The sequence below is a fragment of the Molothrus aeneus genome, chromosome 10, assembly GCF_037042795.1.
Source record: "Molothrus aeneus isolate 106 chromosome 10, BPBGC_Maene_1.0, whole genome shotgun sequence".
Taxonomy (NCBI): Eukaryota; Metazoa; Chordata; class Aves; order Passeriformes; family Icteridae; genus Molothrus; species Molothrus aeneus.
The window spans coordinates 18,933,860-18,949,934 of record NC_089655.1 but is presented as its reverse complement, the minus strand read 5'-3'; the positions used below and the strand labels follow the sequence as shown (position 1 = coordinate 18,949,934).

Here is a 16,075-nt window from a genome sequence, read left to right as displayed (position 1 = left end):
CATTTTTCTCTCTGCCCTTATGACTTCTCCTTTCTGCCCCATAGATGTCTTCCCTAATCTGGCTCTCTACTGGTTTTTCCCTGTTTTCTGTGCTGTCCACAATTTCAGCCATCAAGCACTCCCAAAATCCAGTGTGATGTCTCCTTACAAAGTCCTGGATGCATTAACTACCTTGAGTTTCCCAAGTTTTGCAAGCCCAAGGGATTACAAATCCCCTGTATATTGTGACAAACGGAAGAGCAGCACTAGCCTGCCTCCTTCCTGCTTTGGTTCTGTTTTCTCTCTAAGTCTTCTTGCCCTTGTCTGCTCTCCCAAGGTTCCCCATCCAGGTGTAGCAGAACTAAGGAAAAGGATTTATTTCCAGTCTGGACAGCAGAACTGGTGTTCAGAACTGAACCAGGCCCAAGCATTTAAGTTACTGTAAGAAGTGAGAAAGAAATAGCTGTGCTATAAAGCATGCTGTGTCCTGACAGAAGTGACTGATTCAAGGACCAGAAGTTTCCACTTTCCCTTTCTCCCAACAGCAGGGAATGCAAAGCCAAAAAGACTCCTGTAGCTACATCTGAATTACTGCCACTCATGGGTGCAAAATACAATGCAAACGTGTAATTTTGCACTACTTAATCCCATACACTTTAGTGAAATACATTTTCTGTAGATGCAATTTTGGAGGGCATTTCTCAGCCTCAAGAGCTGGGATCTCCCAGCACACAGATCTGTAAAGCCCAAGAACAGGCCTGTTCTCCTGCCTCATTTACTGCTCACACCATGGAGATGGAACTGAAATGCAATGTGACTTCTGGAAGACAAATGTAAGGATGCCATTTTGAGAGAATCCAGCAGATCCAGACCAGCAGCACCAGCACTGGCAGCAGCCTGGCTCTGCAGCGTGCAGGGGCTGTGGCCGTGTCCTCACCTGCCCTCTCCCCTTTGAGGGTGTCCCAGACGTTGCAGTTGAAGTCGTCGTAGCCGGCGAGCAGGAGGCGGCCGCTCTTGGAGAAGGCCACGGAGGTGATGCCGCAGATGATGTTGTCGTGGGAGTACATCATCAGCTCCTGGTCCGCGCGCAGGTCGAACAGCCGGCACGTGGCGTCGTCAGAGCCCGTGGCGAACGCGTGGCCGTTGGGGAAGAACTGCCAGAAACGTGGGAGTGAGACACAGGAGCTCAGCACCAAAACGTACACTGGCCATGCTGGGCTGAGCACAGCACAGGAGTGTTTCACCAGGCAAAGGCAGAATGGTTTATTTCATTTCTGCATGTTGGAAAACGCAGGTACGCAGCTATGCAAGGGAACACCTCTGGAACAGCACTGGGGACACCTGAGTGACTGGAATTACAGCCAGGCAGCTCCTGGGTGTGCTGTAAGAGCAGTCACAGGGGATGCCACTGACTCCTACAAATGAAGCAAACCCCAGCTCTGCACATCCTGGCTGAAGTGGAACACAGTGTTCCATCCTGAGCTGGTCAGCCAGGTTGGCTCAGCCAAGACAAAACACTGCAAACAAGCAATTCAATTTCCTAAAAAAATCTATTCCAAATCCGAGTTATTCTCTCAACAGCAATATTGATTGAAACGGGAATGGAGAGAGCCCAGCACATCTCAGGGTTCAGGTCTAAGTATAGGAACTGCATTTTTGTACCGGTCATGTGCTTGGTATTCTCTCAGCCTTAACAATTTTTCATGTTTATCAAAAACAGATGCAGCTTCGACTTAGATTTCTTTCTCTATTTACCAGAGCCTGGATCTTGCAGATCAGAACATAGCGTTACTATGACAGAGGGGAAATATAATCCACTTTCTAAATATTACCATATTATTCCAGGGAATATTCAATATCAATACTAATTTTAATTGCCTTCCAGAATACTTCACTGAAAGCTCTTTTTGTTCAACAAAAAAACTTTAGGATGAGTATGCTTGGCTGTGTTTTACCCTCTCAGTATATTGCATTTATCTACAATTTTCAGTTTTTAACACATTGCCATGCTTCAAAAAGTTTCCCTAGTCCATTCTTTACTTCTTAAAAAAAGTGATGTCTCAGTTACTGAATAAAAACACAGGGGAAACTATTCCAGGAACAGCGCAGTGCATCACAGATAATGGCAATAATAATTCAGTTACAAAGTAGATTGTAAGTTATTACACAACCTTCTCCATTACATACAATTTAACATTCTCTACCCTAACTAATTGATTTTAAATCAAGGCAGCTCAGTAGACTCTAAGCTGAATTCATGCAAATGTAGCCTTTATCCTCCCCCTTTCTTCCCACGTGGGAGCAGGAGGATCACTTACACAAACTGCATTGATGTCTGACACGTGCCCCGTGAAGGACTGCCTGCACATCCCATCGCGGATATCCCAGAGCTTCGAGGAGGCATCGCAGGCGCCCGAGACAAAAGTCCTCATGTCTGGGCTCAGAGAGAGGCTCATCACATCTCCAGTGTGCCCCGTGAACGTGGTGGTCTGCTGGCCGGTTTCTATGTCCCACAAAGCACTGCAGATGAAGTTAACACAACGTCTGTCATTATTTCAGAGTTCAAATTTTAAACAGAAATTAAGGCACTGGAGAGAAAAAAAAAAAGGAAGAAAGAGGGGGTGGGAGAAGGTCAACAGAGCTCAAAAACTCACCAAGTGGTGTCTCCTGAGCTAGTGACAATTTGGTTGTCATCTAGGAAGCGACAACAGGACAAGTATCCTAAAAACAAAACAGCTGTGTAAGGGTTTGACCCAGGAGTAACAACTGAAGGTGAAAATGCCAGAACACAGCCAGGCTGTCGCACTCAAGCAGAGCACAGGCAGTGCCCAGCCCGAGGCAGGGCTGCTCCCCTTGGAGCACTGACCTGTGTGGCCCGGCAGCTCGCGGCTCACGCGCACGTTGCCCTCCCTGGTTTTCAGGTTGTAGATGGAGCAGATGTTGTCCAGGCCCCCGCAGGCCACGTAGTTGCCCGAGGGAGCGTAGGCACAGGTCATCACCCAGGAGGACCTCAGGGGGATGGCGTGCATCTGCAGAGACACTGCGGCCTCAGAGCACACACAGGGCCAGGGGCACCCCAGCACCAGCACTGGGGGTCACAGCCCATCACACCCAACCCACTGCATTTTACACAGATCTTCAGTAGGTTATTTCATAGCAAAGCTATTGTAAACTTAAACATTTACGATCCTCGTTTATTCTAGTTAAGATTTCTCTGTCCAACTTATTTGCATCTTTAAACTGTAGGTTGTTAGACAGGATGGCTGTCCCCATGGAGACTGCATGGTTTACAGAAGCACAGCTCCACTCCACGCTACCTAAGCTTTTCCCTAACAGCTGTTTTTCTTCCTTCTCCTTCCTCTGTCCTCAAACCCAAAGCACTATTGTAAATTCTGAGGTTGTGTAGTTCTATAATTCAAAACCAAGTTAGTTTTAGAAGCAACACCACACACGCAGAGAGCTACAGCTACTGCACTAGGCAAGCGAGAGTGAAAATGTTACACCTTGTTATTATGTAATGAACTATTGCTTCAGAGACAACCTACAACACATCACTAGTGCTACCCAGCCAGGAAAGGAACAGAAAGAGATTGTCTGAATGAGAAAGGCTACTTCTGAGTTTTGATTTGCAGCCATGGTGAAAGACAGACACAAGCACCTTCAAACACACAACTTATACATGAATTATTGATAAGGATTATAAATATCTACCTTATTTGTTGTATAACTATCCCAAATAATTAATTTTCCATCTTGAGAAGCACTGACTAGTAGCCTAAATATGAACACAAAGTAAAATATGTTAATATAAAACAAACAAAATCTCAAAATAGACATACATCATGCATGATTATCAAGTGATTCAGAAGTTTTAAAATTTCTTCATTACCCTCTGCTTTTTCCTTTTTATTGACGGGGTGCATTTATTGCAAAGATCTAGATCTCCATATCACCTGGCTGAGGAATCCCATGGGGACTCATGATTGAAAATGAACACAAGTGCACAACTCACTAAAAACACATTTTATGAACTCTCTCCACAACTGCTTTCATTATTCATATAACTACACAGTTACACAAAAGCAAATAAGGAATTTAGGCAAAAATAAAACTTGAGAACAGATTCTAGATGAATTCCTCCCTGGAGGATACAATACAGAGGCAGTGTTTACACCTCACCATCAGCTGCTCTAAAGGCAGCAAAACAAAACTCCAAGTTACTTTTCCCACTATGTACAAAAGGATCTTTTTTCAATGAAATAAAAATTTGTCAGTAAAATTTTTAAATCCCTACCATAGAAGTTACATAATTATTCAACATTTTGGAAAGTACAATATCCAACATTCCAAAAACTATGCCTCATCACATACTCTCTCCTGTTCAAACAGACTCAAAAACTTAAGTTAAAATTGAGAGGAGAAAGCAAAATGCCTAAGAACAGGCGAAGAACCTGAACCCCCACCAGTGCTGGTCTGTGATCCCCTGCAAGGGCACCAGCTCCACACTCCATGAGCCCCCAGGGCCTGACATGAATCTGAAGGTGGCAGTGGGAGCCCAGCCCATGCCTGGCAGCCCAAGGCTCCCTGTACTCACCTGGAGTCAGATCCCCAGTGCATGGCGTAGATTTTGGCCAAGTGCCCTCTGAGCGTGCGCCGGGTTCGCATTTGGATTCGCCCCACGGAGTCCAGACTTGTTGTGATCTAAAAATAAACCAAACAAACCCCTGAGATACTGGGAACTATTTTTAATGCACAAGATAACAAAAATACATTTGAACTTTGATAGAGTATCTATCTTGGCACACAACAAAAACCATTAAAAATAGGATACTGGTGTACACCCAGCAACACCGACACAAACAGATTTTACAGAGACATAACACACTTCACAGTGGCCACAATGAAACTTCAGGAAGCTCTTTAAAAATACTTCTATGTTATACTATTTCAGATTATTAAATCTCAAAGTTTTCATTTTAAACCAATGAAAGAAAATGCTTCAGTATTAGCTGCACTGTTACTTTTTAAAGCATGGCAGAACTTTATATGCAAAATAATTCTGTTTCCAAAAAACTGCTACAAGATATTTATTTAAGTTTTTCTAAATATATTTAACACAATAAACATACTCTACTTAAAAGGTAAACTGGAAGCAGGTTCCATTAAGATAGTGGGGGGGGTTGACTGGTTGGGTTTTTTCGCTGTTTTGTTTATTTGGGTTTTTTTGGTGGGGCTTTATACAGTTATTTAAACAAGCACACTGTACATTTCCAAAGGCTTCTTTCACTTTATTCTTTCAGTTACTGAACAGGAACATGCTAGAGTCACAAAGTGATATTTTTGTTTTTTCATCTCTCAAGAAACAGCCTACACAAAGAACAGGAACATACCTGAGCAAGAGTTGTGTCACTACAGGCTTTCCTGGCATCCTGAAACAAAAAATGGAACAAGTTGAATTGGAAAGGTAACACTGAGCATCAACTGAGAGGGTCTAAAGGAAAAGTAACTCTTGAACTAAATTCCAACACACTCAAAGCCACACACCACCACTGACATGCCAATATTCCTTCTGTCACCCTAATCTGTTTATTGGGCAAGGAATCTAAAAAGCAATGGCACACAACAAGGGGTAGTGGAGGAAGAGGGACTTAAGAAAGGTCATGCCCCAGCAGCCTTTGAATCTCCCTTTCTACAGACTATGGGATTCAAAGGCATTTGGAGCCATCCTGAAGTCCCAGTGCCTACCCTGTTCCCTGTATCCTTCCCTGGGGTGGATGTGCTTGCTCAGGGTGTGCTGAGCACAAGGGAAGAACTGATCCACCTGGAAAAGCAACCACATATTACACAGGATTAGCAAGCTCTGTGCCCAAATGAACCCTCCTGCTGGCTGGGAGAGGCAGGGTGAAAAGCAGCAGGCAGGATCCCAGGAGCAGGACACACAGCAGGATTACCAAAGCTTAGTGATGATGTACTTGACACCAACTGAAGGGGAAAAAATGGCCCAGTGACGCCCTCACCCATTTCATGGAATGGGTGCTGCCAGATCCCCACACAGACACTCCATGGTTTTTTCCTTATCTCAGACTCTATGGACACAGGACTTGTTTCCTGCATATGATTCAACCTGACCTAGAAAACAACTTGACTTTCATTGCATAAATCAGCCCCACATTGAACCTTGGCACAGGTGAGCTCCACTGAGCCTCCCCTGCTACACAGATTGTGCAAGACCTGCTTTCAGTCACAGCTGTCACTGCATTGCTCTCCTGCAGCTCAGGCCCTTCCCAGGACACACAGACAGGCATGGCCAGCTCCTCCCTCTGAGAAAATGGCTTACAGGGGCTTAAAGCTAGGCAGGAGCTGTGCAGCACAAATTGAAGTTAAAGCCATCACCAGGAGCAGCCACAGAACCCTCTCAACTCCTGGAAATTTCTCCACCTTGTGCAACCAGTGAAGCAGCCACCCAAAACCGATGGTGCCTCTTCACCAGCACTTGGTGTGTCCCTCCCAAGTTCAGTCTGTGCAGATTGCTCAGTCTGTCCCTTTGAGAGCAGCAACAGAAACATTTGCTTGCACATTTTGGATCTGCCTCAACATGATCAGGCTGAGATCTTCAAGTTTCTTCAAGCTCTTGCTTGAGAGTTACTTGACATTGCAACTTTAACATTTCTTAAGTGCATGTTTATTTTGACCACCCTTTATAGCTCTCCTCCCAAAAAGCAAGCCTGAGAGTGGATTAAGTCATCTCAACTTATTTTTATAATGTCTGAACTGTAGAAATATTTATAAAATGTTGACGTCTGGAATCAGGAGGGGTTTAAAATACCAGAGCAGCAAATCCCTTAGCACTCAGGACTTATTTCATCCACAGGAAGAAACACACTGCATTTTAAATGACTACTTGTTTGATTGGCCTGAAATAGCTGAAAATGTTCAGCATAAAATGAATTCTGAATGCACTTTGAATGAAACAAAGCTTTTTTTGCTCTTTAAGAGCGAGCTATTAACAACTCCTGTATTTGAGGCTAATACTTGCCATACAATTGGCAAAACTGCAGGAAAAGTAGAGTTTCAACAGGCTACTTTTAATTCTTACCTTGAAACTGTATTTCTACATATACATCACCATAACATAATCATTAGTGTCAAAACATAAAAAAGCTTCTTTATGGAATTGCAGATTTTTTGCAGTTCATCAAGCAAGACCATGCAAGATTTGTGAGAAAAATCTAACTGCTTGATCATTGTGCAGCCCTCAGACTTTCCTAGCACACACTTCAGGTTGCAGTTTTTTCCCCCAACTACCTGTATTTTTAAAAATACAGTGTTATTTGTCCAGAATTTCTGGTTTGAATGACACTGTGCAAAGTAAGCAACACTTCTAAAATCATTATCCTCAATTTCAGTTCTCACAGTGAGGACACATGTATGACATGGGAATTTCATTACAGACAGAACTAGGAATTAATTTTAACCATCAAGCATCTGACAGATATCTGACAATTCAATGTTCAGTGTTCCACCTTCCTGCACTACAGATTCCTGCACTCCCAGGCTGTGCATTGTCTGTGCACAGACCAGAGCTCCAGCTGCATGGGGAGACATCACCTAGATACTGCAAAAATAAAATTAATAGTCATGAAACACTTCTAAAATATTGCAGACTGAAGTCCATTGGGGAATCAACAGCTCTGCACTGCAGTTTCTACACCTTAGGACACTGTTAGGTACAATCTTATCTGGACCCTAGGCACAAAGCTGATTTTCTGTGATTATGTTGTTAGAGGAAATACCAGACAAAACCCAAGAGTTGTCCACAACCAAGACAGAAAAATGCTGCTGTACATAAAACATCAAATGCCATTAGTGACCTCATCTCTTTTAAGGAGTGCATCAAAAATAATTCCTGAAAATAACCAGCCCAGTAGATATTTGTGACACTTAAACCCCCTATTTTCAGATCCTCTTACCCATCCCAAACAAAAACTGTGCAATGATTTAATAAGCAAGATAAGTAGCCATGTCTTCAAATATGAAATTGAAGTATTTGGCCAGAAAGTTTCATGGATATTAAATCATCAGAAGCATTTTTAACTGCCTATGAATCTGCAGTTAGAATGAACTACAAGGTATCCCAGCCTGCACTCAGATGCCAAGAGGGAATCACCAATTGCCACTGCTGAGCCAAGGGACCCCAAAGGCAAGAGACCCATGGTTACTGAGCTACAGCTGATAGATCCAGTTACAAGTTTGGGTGGTAGTTACAAAGGAAATGTTATATCAACCTAAAGCCACAAAATGGAGCCATTACCCAAGAGTCCATCAGATTTCTGTGCTCCAAAATTTAAAAAGTAAGCAAACATTCCTGCAGCACAGTCTAAGCCCTCTAATGTGCTTGGTGGCTCTTTCTTCCCACAGCTTTGATGAAACCAGACTCACTGATTACCAAGACTGAACAAAGACTCAACTGGCTCCCCTCAACATAACACCATGATAAAGTCTTTACACAGCATGCAGAGAAGAACTGAAGAATTGTGTACCCCTTTTAGCAGTATAATTCTGTAATAAAGCTTAAACTGGAACAAAAAAAAAAAGTATTTTAAGCTAAAAATGTATTTGTATCCTCTAGAGAGCTGGTGGAAGGGGCACAGTGTTTCCTGATTGCCACCCTGTGTTTCCACAGGGGGTGAAGTGAGAGCAGGACACAGAGGCATCCCTGGATGGCTCTGAATGAGCAGCATCTGCCCCAGCACAGCCCTGAGACACCAAGTGTGCTCAGCACATGGCTGACACCACCAGCAGCCTCACACCTCACAGGAGACACCACACAGCAACTGCTGCCAGCACATGCCATGCTAAAAAAAGCCTCTGTGCATGCAACATATTCCAAGAAACCTGTACTCTTTACTCTTTAAGCCATTCCCATATAAATCAGATTTATGAACGCTTCATGCTTTGAAAATTTTGATGAAAAATAAACAGACTTTGAAGATCCTTATTATACTTCACTGAAAACTGCATCACTGACATATAAATGCACGTTGCAGAAGATTCCTGGAAAACTAACTTTGAACATGACAGCTCATACTTGGTTTATCTTCACTGAGTAAATGCAACAAAAAAAAATAGCCTGTATGGGGGCATCAGCATTTAATAAAAATAAACTCCACAGGAAGCCAGAAACAGTGCTTGTAGAAATGACATCCACCCTGGAAGGCTCTCTCACACTCCTGCTTTAACCTCAGGCATCACTTTTAGCCCAGGACCAGGCTCTTCCAAGACCCCTTAGGCCAAACTTGTCATGCCTAGGTTCTAGGAGTTTGCTGCTCCCTTCTGTTTCTAAAAACCCAGAACATAAAACTTGCAGAAACACATACACCCCCTAGCACCAAAACTCAGGAACTTCAACAGGAAATAAAACATTTTGTTCAAGAAATATTACAAATTTACTTCATTATACCAATGGCTTTTCTGATTTTTACTCAAATATTCTGAAAATACATTAAGCTCTGCAGGAGTTAACCAGGAACAACTGACAGATCTTTAGAGTTTGTTGCCACAAAGGAGGAGTTTCATCATGGAAAAGAAGCAGTTCCCAATTCTTACTCTGATTTGGTTTCGCAGCTGCTCTGCCTCCTGCCGTAACTGCTCCAGCTCACTCATCTTCTTCAGCCTCTACTTCTCACACTCCACTCGTGAAGAAACCTGCCAAGAAGAGGGAAGAAAGAGATACTGAAAGTTATTCTTCTCCTTTTTAAAAAACATAAAAAACCTAAGAATCTGTGTATATATTTATTTTTATTCTGCTTTTAGAAAGGCTTCCAAACAGACATTCCCTTTAGTACACCGTGTTAATGAATTTGGCAAGACCTGAGTGATTTCAATTCCTGAATTACCACGAGAAGCAGAATTAAGTGAAGTCTATTTTAAATACAAAAGCAACTGTCAACAGAACCACCCACTGTACTTTATAAACCTGTTTTGTAGCAGCTCCCTGCTCCCCCACCCAGAAATCTCTGTCGGTCTGTGCCCCAGGATGGCAACACAGAGCAGAGGCTGCAGGTGCCCCCAGTGTGTGCCCCTGGGCTCAGAGGGGCTGTGATACAGGAACCTTGCACAGGACATCCAGGGCAGACTTTCTTTTAATTGAAGATGAAATTTTTGAATCCTAGACTACAGCTGAAATAACAGATTCTCTCCACTTTTTTCTCACATTTTTTTCAGGCAAAACACAATGATCTTTTAATTTCAAAAGCACCCACAGAGTGAGAAGGGATAGCAAAAACCAAATCCTCCCTAAAAGCATCCTTGTGCTGATACAGCCCTCAGTTCCTAATGTAGTTGTCATCTGAATGAGGACTCCAAGTCAACTTAACAGAAATATCAATTAACAGTAAGACCACATGCAGGCACACTCTCAGGTTAGTAAGGTTTTTTTTTTTTCAAATCAGATTTTTGCATTTGATTTTTTTCAATGTGTTGAACAAGTTTCCTCAGATCAATTTTCAGGTTTTTTATCCCCAGCACAGCAGTGCAGTCAAACACCACTAGAGACATCTTAAGTCTATTCACACACATGGAGACTTCAAAATCCTTGCACTGAAAGCAGTATCAGCAAGTAAATTGCTCACAGACAAGCCAGGCACTTATTTGTAATTTTTTCATGACAGAAAATGCACACCAGAAAGGTGATAATAGTGGTCTCATGACATTATATAAAAAGCCAAAACACTTCTAGCTTGTAGGAGAAGACAGGCAAGTCAGACTACTGCTCACAAAATGAAAATTAAGGAAGGAAGGAAAAGAAGCAGGAAGAAGAACCTATTCAAAACGTTAGTCTATGTTTCCTATTTAGTCCACTGAAAAATGGCCAAAAAACAGAGAAAAAAAGGTCACAGTGTGTCTGGTAAGTTGTAGACCTCTAGGGAAACCCCTTTATTTGGTCTGGCTATTGGTTCCCTGCAGTTCAGTAGTGATGTGCTCTAAAGACTGATTCTGGAAAGGTTTTTTCCATCTGTAAAACACCACACTCATAGACTGAAAAGAGTGAGAAGTTTTGGTTCAATGCAATTTATAATAAAAAAGTCATCCTTGGACTAACAGTTTATACAAGTGTTTGAGAGCTACAAAGTTTATTGCTTCTCAAGAAGAAAAGTATCTTCACTAATTATCCATGTATTTCCTTTCAATCTCTGCTTCCCACAGGTATCACTTCAAGTCCATTTCAGAGCCAACTCACAAGCACACATTGAGGTGGATCATCTCCATCATCCTCATCAGTGACAGGGATGGTGACTCAGCTCTAACGAGTATTTCCAGCTACATGTAAGCAAACTGTGAGGTTCACACATTCCCCTTCCTTAAACCTGTGCTCTGTTCAACTACAAAGAATTACTATGTTGTAATTCATATGGGAATTCTCCAGGAGACTTCTCCATTTCCTACTGCGCTCCTTTTTCAGCAGCCCAGACTATTTAACACCTCTGAATGCACAGCAGGCATAACATACAAGCCATCAACGCTGGTGTCCAATTTTAAGGATTAAGCATTAAAAACATGACTTTAGCACATGCATTAATCACATACCTTTATAGGCTATCAAGTTTAATTACAACCTTAATGCCTTTAATGGGGATGCCTCTATGAAACATAGCCCCACTTTCAGTTCTGGCAGTGCCAAATTAACCTTTTCAGTATGATTTTCCCTTTTTACTCCAGAACCTACTGAAAGGTAGCACAGACAAAACAATGGTCTCAAAGGTCTAAAGCCAGCCAGCCATGCTGCCTGCCAATGCTTAGTAGTCTTGTGTGCTATTTTTAACAGGAGATGAAGATTCCTAGCAGGGAAGTTGATGTATCTCCAATTTTCTGAGAAGGGAAGTCAGCTTCTGCCCTGTGCTGTGCCACACACTTCAGTGCTCTGTAGGCAGTCACTTCAAATTCTCACAGAGAATTACTGATCATAAAGAAAGTGACATTATTCACAACTGGAAGCACGCATGGCCAGTCACGAGCACCCAAAGTTAGGGTATTTTTCCATTCATAGGTAAAGCTGTGAGCAGATTTGAGAATGGGCTGTAGCACTGCACTGGCATTCAAAGACCATCTATAGCAATTCTGCACATAAAATTAATGTTAATTAATGTCACTCGTATCAGCACTGTTCACCACTAATGCCATTTCTGCACCAAGCTGCACCAGCAGCTGCACAGCTGTTAAACTTCACAACTTTAAATTGTGTCACACTTCTCCAAGTTCCTACATGGACAACTCCAGAAGCCTTCTCACTCACCCACATGTCTTTAATTTAAAAATAATTCTGAAGCAAATAAAAGGACAATGATCCTTCATATTTTTAAAAGAAACTTTTAGCAGTGGAAGAGCCCTAGCAGCATCAGCATGTGCTAAACCTGCAGAGCTTTAAGCATTACTGCTCAGTAGAAATGTGTCAGTGGTTCAAGGTCAAGCTGCACCTCAGAGAGCTGCCTTCAAACCAGCACACACTTCCACTAAATCCAGGCTCACTTTAGAACTGGTTCACTCTAGCTCTAAGCATTAAAGTTCCTTTCCAGTACACAGCATTTGAACAACTAACTCTGAGATATGAAGCTATGTATAAACACCAAGATACTACAGTAAACAAACTAAGTGCAGTTCAACTATTAAATTGAAATGTATCCAACAGTGTTGCAGTGCCTGGCAGCAGCTCCCAATGCAAAGGCCTGTGTGTTCAGATCATCCCCCACCATTAAGTATTTAGCAGAACTGGGAGAAAGATGCTTCCACTTGGGATTTTTATTTTTTTTCAAGCACTATTTTCCTGTGCCCACAGGAAGCTACAGAAATTGAGTGGGTAGGGAGGAAGCTCTCATGGAAGCATTTCCAGATTCACACTAACTCTGCAAGCAGCATCTCTGAACTCCTGTCAAACTCCTGTGGGAAGATCTTACTGATGTCACCAGACACTCACAACTCCAACACAGGAAGATCAGCACATGCTTGGAAGCTTGGAACTCGTGGATGCATCTGTGTCTGTTTCAATCCTTCTGATGCTGCAGCAGTGTGGTTAAAGAGAGTTATGTGCAAAGACCATTACCCAGGCTAGATTCACTTGCTGTAATATTGTTTCTAAGCCTACCAGTGAGGTGAGCAGTGAAGCACAGAACACCACAGAACTCAGAAGCTTGGCAGCAAAGCAGAGGCTGCATCCTACAAACCTGTCCTCACTGCAGAGAAGCAAGACACCACCAAACCTTGAAGTGGGCTACCAGGCATCAGGTAAACAACTTGGGTTTTATCAGATTAAATGCTGGGACTGCTTTGGCAGGGCTTACAAGCATGGCCAAGAACAGAGGTGATGGCTGTGTTGCAGACTTTTACTCGTACAAATTACTGAAAACCTCAGAGGATTCATCACCAACCCATACTGGGTTACAAAGGACACGGTGCCTCTTCACTCTCCCCTCCAAGATCAAAATACCACAGCCTGGAAGGAGCACAGCTTCACAGCCTGGAAAAATCTTTATTCCAAACATGAATTTCCCCAGGAGCCCAACTGTACCATGCTTGGTCATATACACAGCAAAGCCATCAGCTCTTGTATGGGCAGAAAGAGTGAGTGAGGATTCCTCCTGCCATCTCAGGAGACTGGGGCTAACATGATGTCTACTTCCCTGACTTATTCACAGTTTTAATAAATGTTGAATCAAAGAAAAAATAATCTGAGTTTGCTCAGATGCAGAATACTCGTGGTATCTGCCTTTCAGCACTCAGAGGCAGCACCTCTGATGAAAGAGGTCAGAGGCTTCTCTTCAAATACAACTCATGATGTGCTCAATGAACTAGGAACAGTTCCACCTGCTGAGGCCCTGAGGGGAAGAGCACCAGGACAGGGAAGAACCTTTTAGCACCTTTGGTAGGCAAGTGTGCCACTGCAGGACACCCAAACCAGCAGGAAATGGAGCCAAGGACAGAAGCAGCAGCTCAGGGAGCTCACCAGAGCAGTGCCCTGGTGTACCAGGGAGGCTCATCCCTGCCCTCAGTCATTTGTAGGCTGAGCTGCACTCAGTGCAATTTCTCCTCAGACTTGTACAAGTGAATTTACTGATACCAAAATAAAGTGCCTCCCAAGGCAGTGTATTAACTAAGTCAGATTGCACAGTGTATCTAGTGCCAGGAAAGCCACTGCCAGGCTTGAGCTCTCCACAGATAAATGACTCCTTACACTATTCCTGATTCAGTAGCAGCATCATTTGCTAAGAGTTTAATTCTTCATTATACAGGCAGGCAGTGACAAATTACCCCAGGGTCTTGTCTCCAAAGCACTCTCTCTGCAACCTGTGGACTCAAAACCTTGTGGCTGGAAAAACACTATTTTCTCTGCAAGAGTGACTAGAGAAGTGTAAATTTGCCCCTCCCCACAACAAAGGTTTGCTATTTCCGTGCCAAATATATAGAGATTAAAGGGACTGCAGAAAGAACAGTCTGTTTGACTGGATTCTTAAGAGCTATCAGTTATTTAATTAACAATTTCATTTCGTATAAAATATCAGTCCTTTAGAACTGAAACCAGTGCTTAGCTACATGTATCAACCTCAGGTTTCCAACTCCTATGCAGCAAGATCTCAAAGATCTCACTCAGTAACACCAATGATCCACAAAGTGATCAACAGACAGGAGGAGAAAGGAGGTTCCACATGGCTTTCATGTGATCATCCCTACCAGTGAGCACACAGGTGGCTGAACATAAGGAATGCTAATTACAGCACTTTACTAAATATAGGGGAAAGACACCAAGAAACACTCCAGCTCTCTCAAGGGAGACACACTGGTAACTCAGACACTCAGGCTGTGGACAGCGGGTTCTGGCTCTGGAGCTGAGCCCTGCCAGCACACACAGACCAACATTTTACATAGTCAGGATGTGCCAGAGAAGATTTTGATTAAACATTGCTTCATTTAGTGACACTAAACAAAATTTGGCAGCTTTGCCCAGTCATTTATGTCTCCCCAAAGCCATGAATAGAGAAGAACAAAAAGAGGTTCTATCTCTTACAGCCTGAAGAGAATAGATTTGACATATTCAAAATCTACAAACTTGGACACAGTGGACAAAGCCTTACATCAAGTGAAATCTCTGCCTGCACAACAGTAATGTAAAGTAAATGCATTGATGCTGTGCTGCAGTTACATACCTTCATATATAGCAACTATTTCAGGTGGAATTTTACATGAAGTATTTTTTATGGTAGAGCTGTTTGAGAATCATACATACACTCAGCTCTGCACTTAGGAAAATGAAACATTAAATGGCTTTTTTTACTATACCTTGGGCCTATGCTGCCTCTCCTTTGTTTCTCAAAGACCTTTCCAGCTATCCATTCTCCCAAGCCTTCTTTGTTCTGAATTGTAGAAGTACTGCATCAATAAACAAAGACAACAAAGCAAAGAGCTTTTATATTGGTCAACTAATACTTTAATCCCAGGAGAATAATGCTGGGATAAGTTGAAATAACAGTATGTAAGGGCTATAATTGCCCCATTGTGTACCTTGGTCTTTATCTCTCCTCTCAAACCTCTTCAGTGCACCTCCCTCCTTTCTTTATCTTTAATGTATGTTTTGAGAAGTGCACTAACCGCAGAACATCTTACACACATCACTTAAGTAAGAAAAAAATGGTTATTCCCTCAAAAAAAAAAATTAGTTACAATTGAGAAAATAAGCCTGGAAATCCTAACTGAATCTTTTCCTTAAGATTTTTCTATGTTCACTTTGTCAGAAGGAATGAAGCGCCGCTCTGATTTCCGAGCCCCAGGCAGATGCGAGCAGAGCTCTGCCGTGCTCAGGGCCTCTGGTCTCCCCAAGAAGAAAACAGGAAGCAGCCTGGGTGTGACCTCGCTCGCTGAGGTCAGTGCTATTGTTGCACTTCTGCACAGTTTGGAAGTGTTTTAAAGTGATATGTCTCCATTATAGCTCTGGTACAAAAACAGGAAATAATCAACCAACGCCTCTCGAGAGGAAGGGTATGAGCAGAACTTTCTTAAACACCCATTCCTCTAGGAGAGACCATCCCCAATTCCAAGGGACCAATGGATG

General features: G+C 42.7%; 1 protein-coding gene across 2 annotated transcripts in view; it reads right to left on the bottom strand.

Annotated features, from left to right (window-relative positions):
* Positions 1-16,075, bottom strand: part of GNB4 (G protein subunit beta 4) — a 30,517-nt gene that overhangs the window by 5,014 nt on the left and 9,428 nt on the right. Inside the window, exons 2-9 of one of the 2 annotated variants that reach the window (XM_066556340.1) lie at positions 9,586-9,684; positions 5,370-5,408; positions 4,574-4,680; positions 3,691-3,754; positions 2,846-3,008; positions 2,634-2,700; positions 2,298-2,499; positions 917-1,133 (exon numbers count right to left, since the gene is read on the bottom strand). In XM_066556340.1, the coding sequence (XP_066412437.1) occupies positions 917-1,133; positions 2,298-2,499; positions 2,634-2,700; positions 2,846-3,008; positions 3,691-3,754; positions 4,574-4,680; positions 5,370-5,408; positions 9,586-9,642 (916 nt within the window). In that variant the 5' untranslated portion in view covers positions 9,643-9,684. Of the gene's footprint in view, positions 1-916; positions 1,134-2,297; positions 2,500-2,633; positions 2,701-2,845; positions 3,009-3,690; positions 3,755-4,573; positions 4,681-5,369; positions 5,409-5,724; positions 5,964-9,585; positions 9,685-16,075 lie in introns of those variants that run through there. The other variant, XM_066556341.1, reaches the window with a different exon arrangement.